The sequence below is a fragment of the Pristiophorus japonicus genome, chromosome 1, assembly GCF_044704955.1.
Source record: "Pristiophorus japonicus isolate sPriJap1 chromosome 1, sPriJap1.hap1, whole genome shotgun sequence".
NCBI classification, from domain to species: Eukaryota; Metazoa; Chordata; class Chondrichthyes; family Pristiophoridae; genus Pristiophorus; species Pristiophorus japonicus.
In genome coordinates, this window is record NC_091977.1 from 326,613,268 (window position 1) to 326,634,344 (window position 21,077).

The window sequence follows — 21,077 nt, forward strand, 5'->3', positions numbered from 1 at the left end:
ATCACAAGGACTGCAGAGGCTCACCACCATCTTATAAAACGCAATAAGGAATGGGCAATAAATGCGGCCCTTGCCAGCGCACCCACATCCCAGGAATTAATTTTTTAAATCAGCACTGGCATAGACTAGTTGGGCTGAATTGCCTGTTTCTGTGTTGTAAATTCTCTGTAAATAAGTAGCAAGAACGCCAATAAAGCACCAGGTAGAAATGAGAGATGGATGAAGGAACTGGTGGGACCGCTCACACTTCGAGTTGGAGACTTATATATACATATAATTTTAATTGACACAAATTGAAATACAGTTTTCTTCTGGCAAGTGGGCTTTCCCAGTCCTGGATGTGAGCTACAGTTCCAAAAACACGCAGACACCCGGCCTCACACACGGGTTAGCTTCACGCAGTCACGCGGTACTGCCCTGTTCCAGCAGAGACTGCGAGGAATGTCAATGTTCCAGTCTCCTTTTCCCATTCCTCCCATTCACTATTTCCAGTCCCAGGGGATGCACAAGTCACCGTCCTGCAACACCGAATAAAAGTGTGATATACACAGGTGCATCCCTTGTAACTCGCTGATGTGGCCTTCAAGCAGTCTTTGACAGCACGTCACCATTTGTTGATTGGATACACTGGACTCCTTGTACAGTCTTTTGAGGCCAAACCTCTCTGTGCAACGGATGTTCAGTTTTTCCTGTTCCACTTCCAATCTAATAGGATAAAACAAAAATCCATTAAATTCTGGAGTAAAACATTGGGCCGGTTCTTGATAGAAAAATAATGCAGTGTTACGACGCATGCCGTTATTAATGCGCAAATCGGCCAACAACTTCAGGGGTTTAAGAGATACGCCGTGAGTTGTAAATCTCTGGAACTTGCTGGTCGATTTACTGTTTGCTTCGCACAAACGGCATCTCACCCTTAGCCTCCCTGTTATTTTAATCTCATTGGCTAAGGAGGTTAAGACTGTTGGTCCCGTCGTTCACTGAGGTCGCAGATACCCGGTTGCCCTCGCCGCGCTGGTATCAGCTCAAAAGTTACGCCGCAAAAGATCGTCGAGCTGAAGGGTGCAGGAAAAGCTCTAACTAATGGGGTCCCATCAAGATTATCATAGAAACTTACAGCACAGAAGGAGGCCATTAGGCTGTTGTGCCTGTGCTGGCTCTTAGAAAGAGCAGTCGTGCTTAGTCCCACATCCCCACATTTTATCCGTAACCCAGTAAGTTCCTCATCCTCGAGTACCTGTCCAACTCCCGTATAACATTATTTATGGAATCAGCTTCCACCACTTTTTCAGGTACAGCGTTCCAGAGCCCAACAACTCTCTGAGTGAAAAAATGTCTCCTCATCTCCAATGTTCCTTTAAACTGCACGGCCGCTCAGTAATGGGAGAGGTCCCACGCAGGCCCCTCACCAGCCTTTACGTTGTGAATACCGCGCATGCGCAGAAATTTAAGGGGATCATGCATTAAAAGAAACAGGTTGTGCAGAACAAAGTGCAGCTTACATTGCTCATCTCCCATCTTGATCGTTTGCCAAAGATTTTAAATCTATGACCTCTGGTTAATGACCCACTCGCCAGAGGAAATCATTTTTCTCCATCTACTCTATCAAAATTTCTCATCATCTTGAAAACCTCAATTATATCACCTCAACCTTCTCTGTTCCAAGGAGAACAGTCATAACCATTCCAATCTCTACTCATAACTGAGGTCCATCATTCCTGGATTTGGAATTTGGGCGATATGATGATTTTATTACACAATTATTTTACTATCTTTTTGCTATAGCCAGTAAATCCCTCTATTGTGCCCACAATAACTGTTGATGCCCATGAACTACAAGCAATTTGGAATTCATAAATGTTGGCCACCCTTAAGTTGGCCCAGTCAATGGTACTTTAGTCTTGTGTTGTGTAGGATTACAGGTCAAGGATTTAAAATAAAATGAAGATCCTATCAGGTATTGTTCTTCTTTACTGTATCCTTCAAGCACATAATTACATCATCCGACCGTACCCCATAGATCTCAAAATACACCCCCAACAATACAGGACCGCAATACAACCTGGGTCACATACACTGGCCTTGAAACAAAAGCGTTCACAAACACATCTTAAACAATAACAACTTGCATTTATATAATACCAGTAGCATCTTAAAATGTCCCAAGATGCTTTGCAGTAGCATTATCAAACAAAATTTGACACCAAACCAGATAAGGAGATATCAGGACAAGTGACCAAAAGCTTGATCAAAGGGGTAGGTTTTTAAGGAGCGCCTTAAAGGAGGAGGAGGTTAGAGAGGAGAGGTTTAGAGAGGGAATTCCAGAGCTTAGGGCCTAGGCAGCTGAAAGCATGGTCGTCATAGGTGGAACGATTAAATTAGATGATACACAAGAGGCCAGAATTAGAGGAGTGCAAAGGTCTTGGAGGATTGCAAGGCTGAAGGAGGTTACAGAGATAGGAAGGGGAGAGGCCTTGGAGGGATTTGAAAATAACGCTAAGAATTTTAAAATTGAGGCGCTGACAGATGGTCAGCCAATGTAGGTCAACGAGCACAGGGGGTGATGGGTGATCGGGACCTGCTGCAAGTTAGGATACAGGTTGCCGAGTTTTGGATGGGCTAAACTTTACGGAGGGTGGAGGATGGGAGGCCAGCCAGGAGAGTGTTGGAATAGTCGAGTCTGGAGTTAACATAGAAACATAGAAAATAGGTGCAGGAGCAGGCCATTCGGCCCTTTGAGCCTGCACCACCATTCAATATGATCATAAATGATCATGCAACTTCAGTACCCCATTCCTGCTTTCTCTCCATACCCCTTGATCCCTTTAGCTGTAAGAGCCACATCTAACTCCCTCTTGAATATATCTAACAAACTGGTCTCAACAACACTCTGCCGTAGAGAATTCCACAGGTTCACAATTCTCTGAGTGAAGAGTTTCTCCTCATCTTGGTCCTAAGTGGCTTACCCCTTATCCTTAGACTGTGACCCCTGGTTCTGGACTTCCCCAACATCAGGAACATTCTTCCTGCATCTAACCTGTCCAATCCCGTCAGAATTTTATATGTTTCTATGAGATTCCCTCTCATTCTAAATTCCAGTGAATATAAGCTGAGTCGATCCAGTCTTTCTTCATATGTCAGTCCTGCCATTCCGGGAATCAGTCTGGTGAACTTTCGCTGCACTCCCTCAATAGCAAGAATGTCCTTCCTCAGATTAGGAGACCAAAACTGCACACAATGCTCAAGGTGAGGCCTCACCAAGGCCCTGTACAACTGCAGTAAGACCTCCCTGCTCCTAAACTCAAATCCCCTCATTATGAAGGCCAGCATGCTATTTGCTTTCTTTACTGCCTGCTGTAACTGCATGCCAACCTTCAATGACTGATGTACCATGACACCAAGATCTCGTTGCACCACCCCTTTTACTAATCTGTCACCATTCAGATAATAATCTGCCTTCCTGTTTTTGCCACCAAAGTGGATAACCTCACACTTATCCACTTCGAAAAAAACAAAGTATTTGTTCAATTGGTCTGCCATTTCCTTGTTCCCCATTATGAATTCACCTGATTCTGACTGCAAGGGACCTACATTAGTCTTCACTAATCTTTGTCTCTTCACATATCTAAAGAAGCTTTTGCAGTCAGTTTTTATGTTCCCTGCAAGCTTACTCTCATACTCTATTTCCCCCCCCTAATTGAACCCTTATTCCTCCTCTGCTGAATTCTAAATTTCTTCCAGTCCTCAGGCTTACTGCTTTTTCGGGCAAATTTATATGCCTCTTCCTTGGATTTAACACCTTCCCTAATTTCCCTTGTTAGACACAGTTGAGCCAGCTTCCCTGTTATATTCTTACGCCTCACAGGGATGTACAATTGTTGTAGTTCATCCACGTGATATTTAAATGTCTGCAATTGCCTATCCACTGTCAACCCTTTAAGTATCATTCTCCAGTCTATCCTAGCCAATTCACGTCTCATACCATCGAAGTTTCCTTTCTTTAAGTTCAGGACCCTAGTCTCTGAATTAACTGTGTCACTCTCCATCTTAATGAAGAATTCTACCCTATTATGGTCACTCCTCCCCAAGGGGCCCCGCACGGCCAGATTGCTAATTAATCCTCTCTCGTTACACAACATCCAGTCTAGGATGGCCTGCTCTCTTGTTGGTTCTTCGACATATTGGTCTAGAAAACATCCCTTATACACTCCAGGAAATCCTCCTCCACAGTATTGCTACCAGTTTGGTTAGCCCAATCAATATGTAGATTAAAGTCACCCATGATAACTGCTGTACCCTTATTGCACGGGTCCCTAATTTCCTGTTTGATGCCATCACCAACCTCCCTACTACTGTTTGGTGGTCTATACACAACTCCCACTAACGTTTTCTGCCCTTTGGTGTTTCGCAGCTCTACCCATATAGATTCCACATCATCCACGTTAATGTCCTTCCTTACTATTGCGTTAATCTCCTCTTTAACCAGTAAGGATATCCCACCTCATTTTCCTTCCTGTCTGTCCTTCCTGAATATTGAATACCTCTGGATGTTGAGTTCCCAGCCTAGGTTACCTTGGAGCCATGTCCAGGCATGGATGGGGGTTTCAGCAGCAGAGAAGCTGAGGCAGAGTGGGGCGATGTTACAGAGGTGGAAGTAGGCACTCAAAAAAGCAACTGTGCATCTAAGTTTATTGATAGAGTTATTTTTATGATCTCCTTATGTTAGAAACAGTATGTTTATGACTCTTATTGTTTGCCCAAAGGACCACTTGAAACCATTGTTAGTGAGTGTGAGTAGGTAACACATGCAATCTTGTAACAAATACAAATTCATTACGCCCTGCAGATTTCTCAATCACCTTGTAAATGAATCTTGCTTTTGCCAAAGTACTGTATACAATGAGTGACAGCAATAATTCATTATCTGCTGCAGGATTGAGAAAATCTGCTAATTCAGCATCGATCAATGTTTCTGTGATATACAAATTAAAGTTTCCTTTTTGGGAGTACAAAACTAGGAGCCATAAATTTAAGACAGTCACTAATAAATTTAATAGGGAATTGAGGAGAAACCTCTTCACCCAGAGAGTGGTGAGAATGTGAAACTCGCTACCACAAGGAGTAGTTGAAGCGAATAGTAGATGCATTTAAGGGGAAGCTAGATAAGCATATTAGAGAGAAAGGATTAGAAGCATATGTTGATAGGGTGAGATGAAGTAAGGGTGAGAGGAGACTCTTGTGGAGCATAGACACCGGCATGGACCAGTTGGGCTGAATGGGCAGTTTCTGTGCTGTAAGTCTACGTAATTCTTTGTAAATTAATAAACAGGTTTCACACTTCTACTCTAATGAAAATAACATGTTTTGTTATGAACACAATTAAAATTGATTCACCGTAGTTTCCCAATACTTCACTGAATTAGTCTAATATGCAAAAGACATGCAAACAAGCAGTGCGTAAAAGCAGTGTCCTGTTTACATATGCCCGCTGCACTGGATTGGCTTCAGTTGCCGCCCTCTCATATGCCACGTAAACCAGATAAGAATCTGTTACTTACTCCTCCTCTCTTCTCAGGTAAGTCCTGGCTGTTTGTGCGTGGGCCAGAATAAACCATTGCAAGGCAGTGGGGTCGCACGTGATAGGCATACTCAGCTGGCCCGCTTTAAGGAGGCAGGGAGCAGAAGAGTCTCTGAAATGACAAAACAAAATCCTGTTAGCACATGCAATCGTTTCAAAGAATGGAGGAGCTGGAAGGAGAAGTAAAACCGTGTAACGCCCTTCGCAACCTCACGACGTCCCAAATTGCTATTACAGCGAATTAAGTACGTTTTTGAAGTGTAGCCACTGTTGTAATGTAGGAAACGTAGCAGCCAATTTGCACACAGCAAGTTCCCACGGACAGCAATGAGATGATGACCAGATAATCTGTTTTAGTGATGTTGATCGAAGGATAAATATTGGCCAGGACACCGAGGAGAACTCCCCTGCTCTTCTTTGAAATAGGATCTTTTATGTCCAACTCTCCTGCCTGTTAAACACCTCTCCCAAGTTTCGATTCCATTGACTACATGAAAAGATCGCTGGATAGAGATTGAGGGTAACATGACTGATTTTTCTCTCCTTTGCCAAAAAAGTATTGGGCCATGGATCAAACCTGGGGCCTATAAGTGTCAGCCATTGCTCAGTGGGTAGCACTCTTGCCTGTTAGTCAGAAACTTGAGCACATAATCTAGGCTGACACTCCCGGTGCAGTACTGAGGGAGTGCTGTTTGAGGTGCTGTCTTTCAGATGAGATGTTAAACTGAGGCCGTCTTTCGGATGAGACGTTAAATCGAGGCCCCATCTACCTTCTCAGTTGGATGTAAAAGATCCCATGGCACTATTCGAAGAAGAGCAAGGGAGTACTCCCTGGTGTCCTGACCAATATTTATCCCTCAACCGACATAACAAAAACAGATTATCTGGTCATTATCATATTGTTGTTTGTGGGAGTTTGCTGCCGCGTTTCCTACATTACAACAGTGACTACACTTCAATGGCTGTAAAACGCTTTGAGACGACCTGAGGTCATGAAAGATGCTATATAAATGCAAGTCTTTCTTTCTTTGTAATCTGCATGGCTATATCCCACATTGGAAACTGCGATTACAAATTGAGCTACTTAGGATATTTAAACATCAGTGTGTGAAACTAAACACAGAACAAGTGTTTGCTTTTCTTGTAAGAAGTTTCCGACCGGTGGAAGACAAGTTATCGGTTAGATAAACTAAACAAGCCTGGAGCTAAATGCAACATAAAGATCAAAGGACTGATTGGCCCCAATTATAGATTGGACTCCCCCCTTATAATATGGTCAGCCAAATCACCAATGGATCGTCCAGAGATTCCCCTTACCTTCTCTTCCCCAAACACACAAGAACCACATTCTACTGTGCTGCCATCGAGGAGTCCAATATACTAAGTGTACAGAATTAACTTGCAGCCAGCCACTTATAGATTGGGGGGAAAAGTTCCTGATTTAATGGGAAGGGGATAGAGTTGAAGTGCTGCTGGAGATGGACCCAACTGATAGGAGAGAGAGATGGGCTTTCCTCATTCCTATCTTGTGTCCTTATACTGCACATTATATACTGCTATAACCCTCAGATATATCTGCACTCCTCCAATTCTGGCCTCTTGAGCATTCCTGATTTTAATCGCTTCACATTGGTAACCGTACCTTCAGCTGCCGAGGCCCTAAGTTCTGGAATTCCTTCCCTAAACCTCTCTGCCTCTCTTTTCTCCTTTAAGACATTCCTTAAAGCCTACCTCTTTGATTAAGCTTTTAGTCATCTACCCTAATATCTCCTTATGTGGCTCAGTGTCAAATTTTACATAATAACACTCCTGTGAGGAGCCTTGGGATGTTTTACTATGTTAAAGGCGCTATAAAGCCACAACTTGTTGTTGTTACATCGGGGCTGAATGTGCAGAAACTCAGAGAGTTGCCCCTGCTGAGAAGGAAAAGGCACGATAGGAAGATAATTACAATAATCTGCAGGAGTCCTGCAGAAACACAAAGATAGTTTGAGTTCAATGCCTTGCTCTCATGTCTGCCCGATACTGCTTTATAGATCATCAAGATGGACCTGGCATAGGTGAGTTAGCTGGTGGGGTGGGTTTCGCATTCTGGGGTACTGTCAGGACCCTGGTTACAGCATTCCCATCTCCCTGTACAAGGGAACATTTTACGAGAGCTCGAGCAGCTTCACGTACATCTTTCAGTCACCCGTCGACCAGAGATAACTATTTTTGCAATCACTCACTTTTCTAGAATAATTTGCAGTCCTTTTAGACTCCGTGGGTGAAACAAAGGTCGACTGACGACCAAACTCTGATGAAAGGCCTTTAACATCCTGTAATAATCCTCTAGCATCATCGCTGGCTGCAGGTCTTCGTCATAAATTAACTCTACGTCTCCCAGAAGATAGCTGATCCTCTCTTCCAACATGGAAAGGTGGCTGTGAAGATCATAGTAGGTGGGCAACCTCTCCAACAGCTTCAAGTAATAACAGATTAAACATTTACTGCACTAATACTTGGTGCGTAACTCACACCGTAAACACTTTACAGATGCCTTTGTAACCTCCAGACTTGTCTATTCCAACGCACTCTTGGCTGGCCTCCCACCTTCCACTCTCTGCAAACTTCAGCTCGTCCAAAACTCGCACCAAGTCCCGCTCACTCATCACCCCTGTGCTCACTGACCTACATTGGCTCCCAGTCCAGCAACACATCGATTTTAAAATTCTCATCCTCGTGTTCAAATCCCTCCATGGCCTCGCCCCTCCCTATCTGTAACCTCCTCCAGCCCTATAACCCTCAGATCTTTGCGCTCCTCTAATTCTGGCCCCTTACACAGCCCGATTTTCATAACTCCATCATTGGCGGCCGTGCCTTCAGCTGCCTAGGCCCTAAGCTCTGGAATTCCCTCTCTAAACCTCTCCGCCTCTCTCTCTTTCCTCCTTCAAGATACTCCTTAAAATCTACCTCTTTGACCAAGCTTTTAGTCACCTACCCCAGTATTTCTATGTGGCTCGGTAACAAATTTTTGCCTGATAACCCTTCTCTGAAGCTCCTTGGGACGTTTTACTACATTAAAGGCACTACAAAAATGCAAGCTGTTACTTTTATCCCACAAACAGCAATGAGATGAAAGACCAGATCATCTGTTTTTTTAACGTCGGTTGGAGGACAGTATACTGTGAGTACACCCCACTGATGGTGAATTCCAGATCCTGCCAGTGCATTCTCTGACCACGAGCAAGACTAAAACGCTGACCAGATAAAACGATGTAATCATTTATGTCAATATATTGAACAATAAATGAACGCACTATCCTAAAATGTTTTCTTTACTATTTGTTTGACTTACTTTTGTCCAGTGATGATGGACATCTACTGTTCCCAGCATAATCTGTCCCGCAGCATTCATCCCTGAGTGATCAGCAAAGATTAGCGTGCATCCTGTGAAGAAAGCAGCCAAACCCAGGAAAAGAAATAAAAGGTTTGCTTCAACATTCATAATGTAGAAAATACATCACAGACTTTCATTTTCGATTGGTCAGATCCCATCTGGCGTATTGAGTTCTGGGAATGGCACCTCAGGAAGGATTATACTGGCCTTGGAGAGGGTGCAACGCAGATTCTCCACAATGGTACTGGGCTTTAAAAAGTTAAATTATGAGGACGGGTTGCATAGACTAGGCTTGTATTCCCTTGAGTTTAGAAGTTTAAGGGGTGATGAAGTATTTAAGATGATTAAAAGAGTTGATAGGGTAGATAGAGAAAAACTATTTCCTGTGGTGGGAGAGTCCAGAACAAGGGGACACAACCTTAAAATGAGAGCTAGGCCATTCAGGGATGATAAGAACTTTAAGAACATAAGAATTAGGAGCAGGAGTAGGCTGATCTTCGACCTCAACTCTACTTTCCTGCCCGATCCCCATATTCCTTGAATCCCCTAGAGTCCAAAAATCATTCTATCTCTATATAAATACAAGTTCTTTCCTTCTTCCCTTCTCAGCATTGAATATATTCAACGACTCAGCATTCACAGCTCTCTGGGGCAGGGAATTCCAAAGATTCACAACCCTCTAAGTGAAGAAATTCCTCCTCATCTCAGTCTTAAATGGCCGACCACTTATCCTGAGACTATGCCCCCGAGTTCTCGACTCTCCAGCCAGGGAAAACATCTACCCCGTCAATCCCCCTCAGAATCCTACCTGTTTCAATGAGATCACCTCTCATTCTTCTAAACTCCAGAGAGTATAGGCCCAATCTACTCAATCTCTCCTCATAGAACATAAGAAATAGGAGCAGGAATAGGCCATTTGGCCCCTTGAGCCTGCTCCGCCATTTAATAAGATCTTGGCTGATCTGATCATGGACTCAGCTCCACTTCCCTGCCCACTCCCCATAACTCTTTATTCCTTTATTGCTCAAAAATCTGTCTACCTCCGCGTTAAATATATTCAATGACCCAACCTCCACAGCTCTCTGGGGCAGAGAATTCCATAGATTTACAACCCTCTGAGAGAAGAAATTCCTCCTCATCTCAGTTTTAAATGGTCGGCCCCTTATTCTGAGACTGTGCCTCATAGGACAATCCTCTCATCCCAGGGATCAATCTAGTGAGCCTTCATTGCTCCACCTCTAAGGCATGTATGTCCTTTCTCAGATAAGGAGACCAAAATTGTACAGTACTCCAGGTGTGGTCTCACCAAAACCCTGAACAATTGTAGTAAGACTTCCTTACTCTTGTACTCCAACTGCCTTGTAATAAAGGCCAACATGCCATTTGCCTTCCTGATTGCTTGCTGTACCTGCCTGCTAGCATTCTGTGCTTCCTGTACGGACACCTAAACATCTCTGAACAACATGATGTCAGGAAACACTTCTTCACACAAAGGGTAGTGGAAATCTGGGCTCTCTCCCCCAAAAAGCTGTGGGTACTGGGGGGTCAATTGAAATTTTCAAGGCTGAGTTTGACATATATTTGTTGGGTAAGGGTATCGAGGGATATGAAGCTAAAGCAGCTAAATGGAGCTGAGGTACAGATCAAATGGTGGAACGGGCTCGAGGGGTTGAATGGCCTCTTGTTCCTCTTACAAAACAAAATTGATATAGCGTGCAGAAGAAAAGTTTATGAGAAAGGTAGGAAGCATGGTGAAGTAACACTTCAAATATTTTAGACAGTGGATACCACTGAGAAAATTAGACGTGGAAGGAGAAATTATAGCTTCAGGACAGTTTAGTGGAACAAAGGACAAAGCTGTGGCGAGGCAAAGGGAGCCAGCGATAGTCCATGTGGGAATTAATGATACTGGGAAGAACCAATATGAGATACTCAAAAATAGGCTTAGGCATAACTCAGAATGCCACAATTTATCTTTCAATTTCCAGTTAAGATGGCTAAGCCTATTGCTTCCACTGGTTGTCGAGTTAGTAATGAGAGCACAAATTTAAGATCATCGCATAAAAGGGGAGATTAGAAGAAACTACTTTACACACAAGGTGGTTAGAATGAGCAATTCTCTGCCACAACCCATTGTTAAATTAGCGTCCATCAATTCTTTTGAAAGGGAATTTGGAAAACTGCTTGAAAAAGAATATTGAAAGGTATGGGAGTGCACAGGAGTGCGAGATTAGACAAGAACTCATTGAATGGCGGTGCAGGCTCGAAGGGCCGAATGGCCTACTCCTGCACCTATTTTCTATGTTTCTAGATGGCACTAGTGCAGCAATCATGGGCCAAATGGCCTCTTTCTGTGCTGTGATGTTCTTTGATTCAATGCAATCTCCTGTAACATGCAGAAAAAGAGAAAAACCCAGTGCCAATTAGAGGGAAAAAAACTGAGAAATGCCTCTATGACCCCCTTGGGCGATCAAAATTAGTCCAGGAGACCACACTGGCCCTGATTTACAGTACAGGATACCCCCCGGCCTCTCGTACGAGGTGATCTCAGCCCCAGACACTTGTTTGTTAGTGGTAGGGAGTTGTTTTTGGCTGCAGGTAGCTGGCTGGCTGGCTGGATGAGTGCCAGTGGAAACGTCTTAGGATTCAGGTGGTCCTGTACCTTCTCATGCTGGATTTTAAGATTTCAACCTGTGCCCTGCCCAATGGTGCAGTGGCTGTTGGTTCTGCCCATGCCCCAACATATCTCTTGTTTAGAACCGCTCCAGTCAGGTTTCCAGCTTTGCCATAGCACTGAAACAGCCCTTATCATAGCTTGGAATCATAGAATCTCACAGCACAGAAGGCAGCTATTCGGCCCAGCGTGTCTGCACTGGCTCTTTGAAAAAGCCATCCAATTTGTTCTACTCTCCTGCTCTATCCCCCATAGCCCTGCAAATGTTTCCTTTTCAAGTATTTATCCGATTCTCTTTTGAAAGTTACTACTGAATCTGCTTCCACCGGCCTTTCAGGTGGTGTGTTCCAGATCATAACAACTCGCTGCATAAAAAAGTTTCTTCATGTCACCTCTGGTTCTTTTGCCAATCACCTTAAATCTGTGTCCTCTGGTTACCAACCAGTTTCGCTTTATTTACTCTATCAAAACCGTTCATGATTTTGAATACCTCTATCAAATCTCCCTTTAACCTTGTCAGCTCTATCAAAGTCACAACTGACATCCTGCGTGGCCATGATAAACTATCCCTCCACATCCTTCTCCACCTGTCTGCAGCCATTGGCACGGTTGACCACACCATGCTCCTCCAATGCCCCTTCTCTGTGATCCAGCTGGATGAGACTGCCCTCACTTGGTTCTATTCTTATCTATTCCAGTCATAGCCATCTCCAGCTGCTGGAGGCTTTTTCAACACGTGAGGGCAGACCTCTGGGCAGCAATCCAGGGATGCCCTGTTGTAACAGCACTCCCCAACTAACATCACCAGCAAGCTCAAGACGGACAAGAGAGCACGTTGCAAATTGGAGCCTAAGTCCTCTCCAACAGCATCTGAGCATTCACTAGGGATACGAGGCCTGATAACTCTGTCACTGCAGGTGCTTTCGGGCTTGCCACATGCTGTGGGTCTGCTGAGCAGTCATGCGCTGCTCCATAGTCACGGGCAGTGGACTCCTCCACAGTCACTGCCAGGCCTTGTAGGGGCTTGCCGCTGATTTAACGACAAGAGGATATGCCGGTACTATAGATAGCATCCATTTGAAATCAAAACTAGAAAATGTCGATGCCAGCATCTGCAGAAAGAGGACCAAATCCAAAGCGGCTGGGGAATGAGATGAGGGAAGCCTCCAGCCATCAGGTTCCTGCTCTGCCCCACCCCCCACCTGCTCCCCACCACTCCCCCACCTGCTCCCCCCACCCCCTAAAACCTGCTCCCCACACCCCCCCCAAAACCTGCTCCCCAAACCCCCCCACCCCCAAAACCTGCTCTCCACACCCCCCCACCTGCTCCCCACCCCCCACCCCAGAACCTGCTCCCCAAACCCCCACCACCTGCTCCCCACAACCCCCCCAAAACCTGCTCTCCACACACCCCCCACCTGCTCCCCACACCCCCCCCAAAACCTGCTCCCCACACCCCCCCCAAAACCTGCTCCCCAAACCGCCCCCCCACCTGCTCCCCACACCCCCCACCCCCAAAACCTGCTCCCCAACCTCCCCCCCACCTGCTCCTGCCCCCCCACCTGCTCCCCACGTCCCCCCAGCTGCTCCCCAACCCCCCCCACCTGCTCCCCAAACCCCCCCCACCTGCTCCCCACACCCCCCACCCCCAAAACCTGCTCCCCAAACCCCCCCACCTGCTCCCCACACCCCTCACCCCCAAAACCTGCTCCCCAACACCCCCCACCTGCTCCTGCCCCCCCCACCTGCTCCCCAACCCCCCCCCACCTGCTCCCCACCCCCCCCCCCAAAACCTGCTCCCCAAACCTCCCCCACCTGCTCTCCACACACCCCCCCCAAAACCTGCTCCACAAACCCCCCCACCTGCTCCCCACACCTCCCACCCCCAAAACCTGCTCTCCAAACCCCCCCCACCTGCTCCCCACACCCCCCACCCCCAAAACCTGCTCTCCAAACCCCCCCAAAACCTGCTCCCCAAACCCCCCCCACCTGCTCCCCACACCCCCACCCCCAAAACCTGCTCCCCAAACCCCCCCCAAAACCTGCTCCCCAAACCCCCCCCACCTGCTCCCCACAATCCCCACCCCCAAAACCTGCTCCCCAAACCCACCCCAAAACCTGCTCCCCAACACCCCCCCCCACCTGCTCCCCACACCCCCCACCCCCAAAACCTGCTCCCCAACCCCCCCACCCACCTGCTCCCCAAACTCCCCCCCACCTGCTCACCAAACCCCCCCACACGTGCTCCTGCCCCCCAACCTGCTCCCCAAACCCCCCCCAACCTGCTCCCCAAACCCCCCCCACCTGCTCCCCAAACCCCCCCACCTGCTCCCCACACCCCCCACCCCCAAAACCTGCTCCACAACCCCCCCACACCTGCTCCCCAAACCCCTCCCCTAACCTGCTCCCCAAACCCCCCCCACCTGCTCCCCAAACCCCCCCACACCTGCTCCTGCCCCCCAATCTGCTCCCCAAAACCCCCCAACCTGCTCCCCAAACCCCCCCCCACCTGCTCCCCAAACCCCCCCCACCTGCTCCCCAAACCCCCCCACCTGCTCCCCAAACCCCCCCCCCACCTGTTCCCCAAACCCCCCCACCTGCTCCCCAAACCCCCCCACACCTGCTCCTGCTCCCCAAACCCCCCCTCACCTGCTCCCCACAGCCCCCCACCTGCTCCCCAAACCCCCCCCCCACCTGCTCCTCACAGCCCCCCCACCTGCTCCCCAAACCCCCCCCCCACCTGCTCCCCACAGACCCCCCACCTGCTCCCCAAACCCCCCCCCCACCTGCTCCCCACAGACCCCCCACCTGCTCCCCAAACCCCCCCCCACCTGCTCCCCAAACCCCCCCACCTGCTCCCCACAGCCCCCCCACCTGCTCCCCACAGCCCCCCCACCTGATCCCCAAACCCCCCCCACTTGCTCCTGCCCCCCCATCTGCTCCCCAAACCCCCCCCCCAACTGCTCCCCAAACCCCCCCACCTGCTCCCCACAGACCCCCCACCTGCTCCCCAAACCCCCCCCCCCACCTGCTCCCCACAGCCCCCCCATCTGCTCCCCACAGCCCCCCCAACTGATCCCCAAACCCCCCCCCACTTGCTCCTGCCCCCCCATCTGCTCCCCAAACCCCCCCCCGCCTGCTCCCCAAACCTACCCAACCTGCTGCCCACACCCCCCAACCTGCTCCTGCCCCCCCCCCCACAGCCCCCCAGCCTGCTCCCCACACCCCCCAAACCTGCTCCTCCCCCCAAACCTGCTCCTCCCCCCCACCTGCTCTGTCCACACCATCTGCTCAACCTTCCAAGTGAATCCCGTTGGGTAAATATACTTGTTCTACAGCTTGCAATGGAAAGAGTGAGTGATGCCATGAGGTACTGCCTTCCTCAGTGTCACTGGAACCGAGTCTGCTTGTTGGGGATTCACTTCCAGTCACCAAATGATAAAATGATGCACCACATAAGGAGGCCATACAACCCATCGTGTCTGTGCCAGCTCTTTGAGAGAGCTATCCAATTAGTCCCACTCTCCTGCTCTTTCCCCACAACCCTGCAAATTTCTCCTTTTCAAGAAGAGGAAGATATGTTTAAATACCAGGTGCAAGACTCCCCTTCAAACAGAGCATATAAAGCAAGCAATATATGTTAGAATGGTGTGCTGGTATGTGTCTGAGCGAGTGATTGAGAGAGAGAGGGAAGATAGTAATAGGAGAAGGCCTTGCCGAACCCTCGGGCCTATTTTTCCATTCAATTAGATCATGACTGATCTGCACCTCAACTCCAAGGACCCGCCTTTGCTCCATATCCCTCGATATCCTTACCCAACACATATCTATCGATCTCAGTCTTGAAACTCCAACTGACCCCCAGAATCCATAGCCGTTTTAGGGGAAGAGAGCTCTTGATTTCCACTACCCTTGGCTCTAATTTTAAGATTACATCCCCTTATTCTGGACTCCCCCACCAAAGAAAATAGTTTATTAAATTCTACAAGAACAGACTGGATTCAAAACCCAAAGCCCCGTGGGCAAAGTAACATCGTGCGACGTCATTAAACTGAACAGCGTCAATGGAATATGGTTCAACATGGTGTGCGGAATGAGTTTTGTGTTTGGTTTCACTTGTGTGCCATTTATCTTTTGAGAGCAAGTGTTTATAAAACTGCAACAATTTGCATTTATATAGCGCCTTTAACGTAGTAAACATCCCAAAGGGACTTCACAGGAGTGTTATCAGATAAAGTTTGACACCAAACAACACAAGGTGATATTAGGACAGATGACCAAAGAGTATGGTTTTAAGGAGCGCCTTAAAGGAGGAAATAGAGATGAAACATAAGAAAAAGGAGCAGGAGTAGGCCATTCAGCCCTTCGAGCCTGCTCTGCCATTTGGGATGTCCAGCATGCTATCCTTATCCTCTAATCTAGAGAGGCCGAGAGATTTAGGTAGGGAATTCTAGAGGTTAGGGCCCAGGCAGCTGAAGGCATGGCCGCCAATGGTGGAGCAATTGAAACTGGGGATGCTTAAGAAGCTAGAATTAAGGGAGCGCAGAGATCTCAAGAGGGTTGTAGGGCTGGAGGAGATCATAGAGAAAAAGACAAACCTTGGATATTGTGCAATATTGGAGAGTTCTGCCGGGCAAAACGCGCCAGGCTGTGCAGCTGGCTACAACGGTAAGCTACTCCCCAACTTTTCTGCCACCTAAACCAAGAACAAAATTAAAATCAACGTAACCGTGCTAGATTTCAGTGTGCTAACGAGGATCAAGAAATATTCCTAAAACATGTTGGAACCCAATGTGATAAATAAAATTCATACAAATATTCTCGCATGTACAATATAGTGTCAGTGGGTAACACTCTCACCTCTGAGTCAGAAGGTTGTGGGTTCAAGTCCCATTCCAGAGACTTGAGCACACAAATCTAGGCTGACATTCCAGTGCAGTGCTGAGGGAGCGCTGCACTGTCAGAAGTGCCGTCTTTCGGATGAGACGTTAAACCCAGGCCCCGTCTGTCCTTTCGTGTGGATGTAACAGATCCCAATACACTATTTTGAAGGAGTTCTGCCCGGTGTCCTGGGACCAATATTTATCCCTCAGTCAACATCACAAAAAACAGATTACCTGGTCATTATCACATTACTATTTGTGGGAGCTTGCTGTGCGCAAATTGGCAGCCACGTTTCTCGTGTTATAACAGTGACTACACTTCGAAAATACTTCATTGACTGTAAAGCACTTATGACATCCTGAGGTTGTGAAAAGCGCTATATAAATGCAAGTTCTTTCCTTTTTTTAAAATTTATTTACCCTGACTGTACCTGGATTTATTTGTTTGGCTATCTACGAACTCAGACCATTAACGATTTTGTTCTGGATTTTACTGCTGCAATGAAAGAGCAGCTAAAATACCAGTCACCGGGACTAATCTGACAGACATCATTTTGAGCAAAACCTCGAGTGATGTTTAGTAAATGTGTGGGATTTACTGCTTGTGGTAACAACAACTTGTATTTATACAGCACCTTTAATGGAGTAGCTTCACAGGTGCATTATCAGATGAAGATTGGACACCGAGCTACAGAAGGAGATATTAGGGAAGGTGACCAAAAGCTTTGTCAAAGAGGTAAGTTTTAAGGAGCGAATTAAAAGAGGAAAGAGAGGTGGAGAGGCGGGGAGGTTTAGGGAGGGAACTCCAGAGCTTAGGGCCGAGGCAGTTGAAGGCACGGCCACCAATGGTGGGGCGATTAAAATCGGGGATGTGCAAGCGGCCAGAATTGGAGGAGCACAGAGATCTCGGAGGTTTTTGGGGATGGAGAAGGTTACAGACATGGAGGGGCGAGGCCATGGGCGGATTTGAAAACAAGGATCAGAATCTTAAAATTGAGTCACTGCTGGACTGGGAGCCAATGTTGGTCAGCGAGCACAGGGATGATGGGTGAGCGGGATTTGTTGCGCGTTAGTACACGGGCAACAGTTTTGGGTGAGCTCAAGTTTATGGAAGGTGGAAGATGGAAGACCAGCCAGGAGAGCGTTGGAATAGTCGAGTCTGGAGGTAATGAAAGCATGGGATGAAAGTTTCAACAGCAGATGGAGGGTGAGAAAGTTGGATCTCTAACCAGCGTACTAAGCTTAAATAAAGGAGACTATGAAGGTATGAGGGCAGAGTTGGCTAAAGTGGACTGGGAAACTAGATTAAAGTGTAGGACGGTTGATGAACAGTGGTGTACATTTTAGGAGATATTTCAAAACTCTCAAGAAAAATATATTCCAGTGAGGAGGAAAGGGTGTAAGAGAAAAGATAGCCATCAGTGGCTAACTAAAGAAATAAAGGACAGTATCCAATTAAAAACAAGGGCATACAAAGTGGCCAAAACTAGTGGGAGGACAGAAGACTGGGAAGCTTTTAAAAGCCAGCAAAGAACGACTAAAAAAATGATTAAGAAAGGGACGATAGACTATGAAAGTAAACTAGCACAAAATATAAAAACAGATAGCAAGAGTTTCTATAGGTATATAAAAAGGAAAAGGATGGCTAAAGTAAATGTTGGTCTCCTAGAGGACAAGACCGGGGAATTAGTAATGGGGAACAGGGAGATGGCAGAAACTCTGAACAAATATTTTGTATCAGTCTTTACGGTAGAGGACACTAACAATATTCCAACAATGGATAGTCTAGGCGCTACAGGGGGGAGGAACTTAACACAATCACAATCACTAAGGAGGTGGTACTCAGTAAGATAATGGGACTAAAAGCAGATAAATCCCCTGGACCTGATGGCTTGCATCCTAGGGTCTTAAGAGAAGTGGCGGCAGGGATTGTGGATGCATTGGTTGTAATTTACCAAAATTCCCTGGATTCTGGGGAGGTCCCAGCAGATTGGAAAACTGCAAATGTAATGCCCCTATTTAAAAAAGGAGGCAGACAAAAAGCAGGAAACTATAGACTAGTTAGGAAAATGTTGGAGTCCATTATTAAAAGAGCAGTAGCAGGACATTTGGAAAAGCAAAATTCGGTCAGGCAGAGTCAGCATGGATTTATGAAGGAGAAGTCATGTTTGACAAATTTGCTGGAGTTCTTTGAGGAGGTAATAAACAGGGTGGATAAAGGGGAACCAGTGGATGTGGTGTATTTGGACATCCAGAAGGCATTTGACAAGGTGTCACATAAAAGGTTCACAAGGTAAAAGTTCACGGGGTTGGGGGTAATATAGTAGCATGGATAGAGGATTGGTTAACTAACAGAAAACAGAGAGTCGGGATAAATGGTTCATTCTCTGTTTGGCAACCAGTAACTAGTGGGATGCCGCAGGGATCAGTGCTGGGACCCCAACTATTTACAATCTATATTAATGACTTGGAAGAAAGGACTGACTGTAACGTAGCCAAGTTTGCTGACAATACAAAGATGGGAGGAAAAGCAATGTGTGAGGAGGACACAAAAAATCTGCAAGAGGACATAGACAGGCTAAGTGAGTGGGCAAGAATTTGGCAGATGGAGTATAATGTTGGAAAGTGTGAGGTCATGCACCTTGGCAGAAAAAATCAAAGAGTAAGTTATTATTTAAATGGAGAAAGATTGCAAAGTGCCATAGTACAGCGGGACCTGGGGGTACTTGTTCATGAAACACAAAAGAATAGTATGAGGTACAGCAAGTGATCAGGAAGGCCAATGGTATCTTGGCCTTTATTGCAAAGGGGATGGAGTATAAAAGCAGGGAAGTCTTGCTACAGTTATACAGGGTATTGGTGAGGCCACACCTGGAATACTGCGTGCAGTTTTGGTTTCCATATTTACGAAAGGATATACTCGCTTTGGAGGCCGTTCAGAGAAGGTTCACTAGGTTGATTCCGGGGATGAGGGGGTTGACTTATGAGGCAAGGTTGAGTAGGTTGGGCCTCTACTCATTAGAATTCAGAAGAATGAGAGGTGATCTTATCGAAACGTATAAAATTATGAGGGGGCTCGACAAGGTAGATGCAGAGAGGATGTTTCCACTGATGGGGGAAACTAGAATTAGAGGACCTGATCTTAGAATAAGGGGCTACCCATTTAAAACAGAGATGAGGAGAAATTTCTTCTCTCAGAGGGCAGGAATTTGCTGCCTCAGAGAGCTGTGGAAGTTGGGACATTGAATAAATTTAAGACGGAAATAGACAGTTTCTTAAACGATAAGGGGATATAGGGTTATGGGGAGAGGGCGGGGAAGTGGAGCTGAGTCCATGATCAGATAAGCCATGATGTTGAATGGTGGAGCAGGCTCGAGGGGCCGTATGGCCTATTCCTGTTCCTATTTCTTATGTTCTTATGAGCTGAGGCAGTGGCGAAGACGGACGATGTTACGGAGATGGAAGTAGGTGGTTTTGGTGATGGAGAAGCTATGGGGTCAGAAGCTCTGCCGAGGTTGCGAATGGTCTGGTTCAACTTCGAGCCTGGCAAGTATTATCAATCGAACCTGCTGAAGAGATGGCCAAAAACACTGGGTGGAAACACTTTTACAGCTCACTCCTCTGACTCAGGATACAAAGCAATACCCTACTACTTAATGTTATGAAGATTCATTTAAAACTCTACAAATGATACACACTGATTTCTTGCATATTTTGATTCCTTTTAGCACCAGTACCTGATATCGGTTATTTCCAATTGCTGACATTGTTCCATTTTTAAGCGATTGAGTTCATCCCGCAGTGGAATACTGGCACTTAACTTCTCTGAGGCAACAGATCCATTTTTATGCAACCACGATCTGCAAAGTGATTATCAATATCAGTGGGTCAGTATTCCTGTCCTAATAGCATCACTCGTCTCCTCAAAGCTCATCCAGTCATTTGAAAATTAAAAACCATACAGCTGAAATAATCTTCTAATTCTGACCAAGTAAAGTTTAGGATTGCCCACCTCTACTGCAACATAAATTTCAGCTGACCACTAATCCAGCTCCACCAACCCTGTACAAGCACACATTTCACAATGTTACCAGGAGTAAATATATTCAGTACAATGACTGCTGATAACTTTATTCACAAAGTATAGAAATCTATGAATATTTTCCAATTTGCTTTTTCACTTCACAAAATGGGCAGAATAGCCTAACTTGGACAAGTCTAAAGTTATGAGAATTTCACTGCCTGAAAGGGTGGTGGAAGCAGATTCAACAGTAACTTTCAAATGGCAACTGGATATATTCTTGAAAAGGAAATACTGCAGGACTATGAGGAAAGAGCAGGGGGAGTTAAGACTAATTGGATAGCTCTTTCAAAGAGCCTGCACAGGCTCAATGGCCAAATGGCCTCCTTCTGTGCTGTCTGATTTCAAAAACATAGATATCGTTTTCCTTGCAGCCTGATCCATTAATTTTCAAGAACAGAGTAGTTAACTGGCAGCTAATAAGAAAGACTGTATATAGTGCCTTTCACGACCTCAGGACGTCCCAAATCGATTTACAGCCA

The 21,077-nt window shown here is 46.4% G+C and overlaps 1 protein-coding gene across 6 annotated transcripts in view; it reads right to left on the reverse strand.

The window, feature by feature from the left end:
• Positions 1-247: 247 nt before the first annotated feature.
• Positions 248-21,077, reverse strand: part of tcaim (T cell activation inhibitor, mitochondrial) — a 45,161-nt gene continuing 24,331 nt past the window's right edge. For all 6 annotated transcript variants that reach the window (XM_070888977.1, XM_070889004.1, XM_070888998.1 and 3 more), the window contains 6 exons: positions 20,252-20,374; positions 16,230-16,327; positions 8,916-9,007; positions 7,807-8,039; positions 5,559-5,690; positions 248-705 (listed from right to left, as the gene is read on the reverse strand). In XM_070888977.1, coding sequence (XP_070745078.1) covers positions 483-705; positions 5,559-5,690; positions 7,807-8,039; positions 8,916-9,007; positions 16,230-16,327; positions 20,252-20,374 — 901 coding nt within the window. In that variant the 3' untranslated portion in view covers positions 248-482. The remainder of the gene's footprint in view (positions 706-5,558; positions 5,691-7,806; positions 8,040-8,915; positions 9,008-16,229; positions 16,328-20,251; positions 20,375-21,077) is intronic.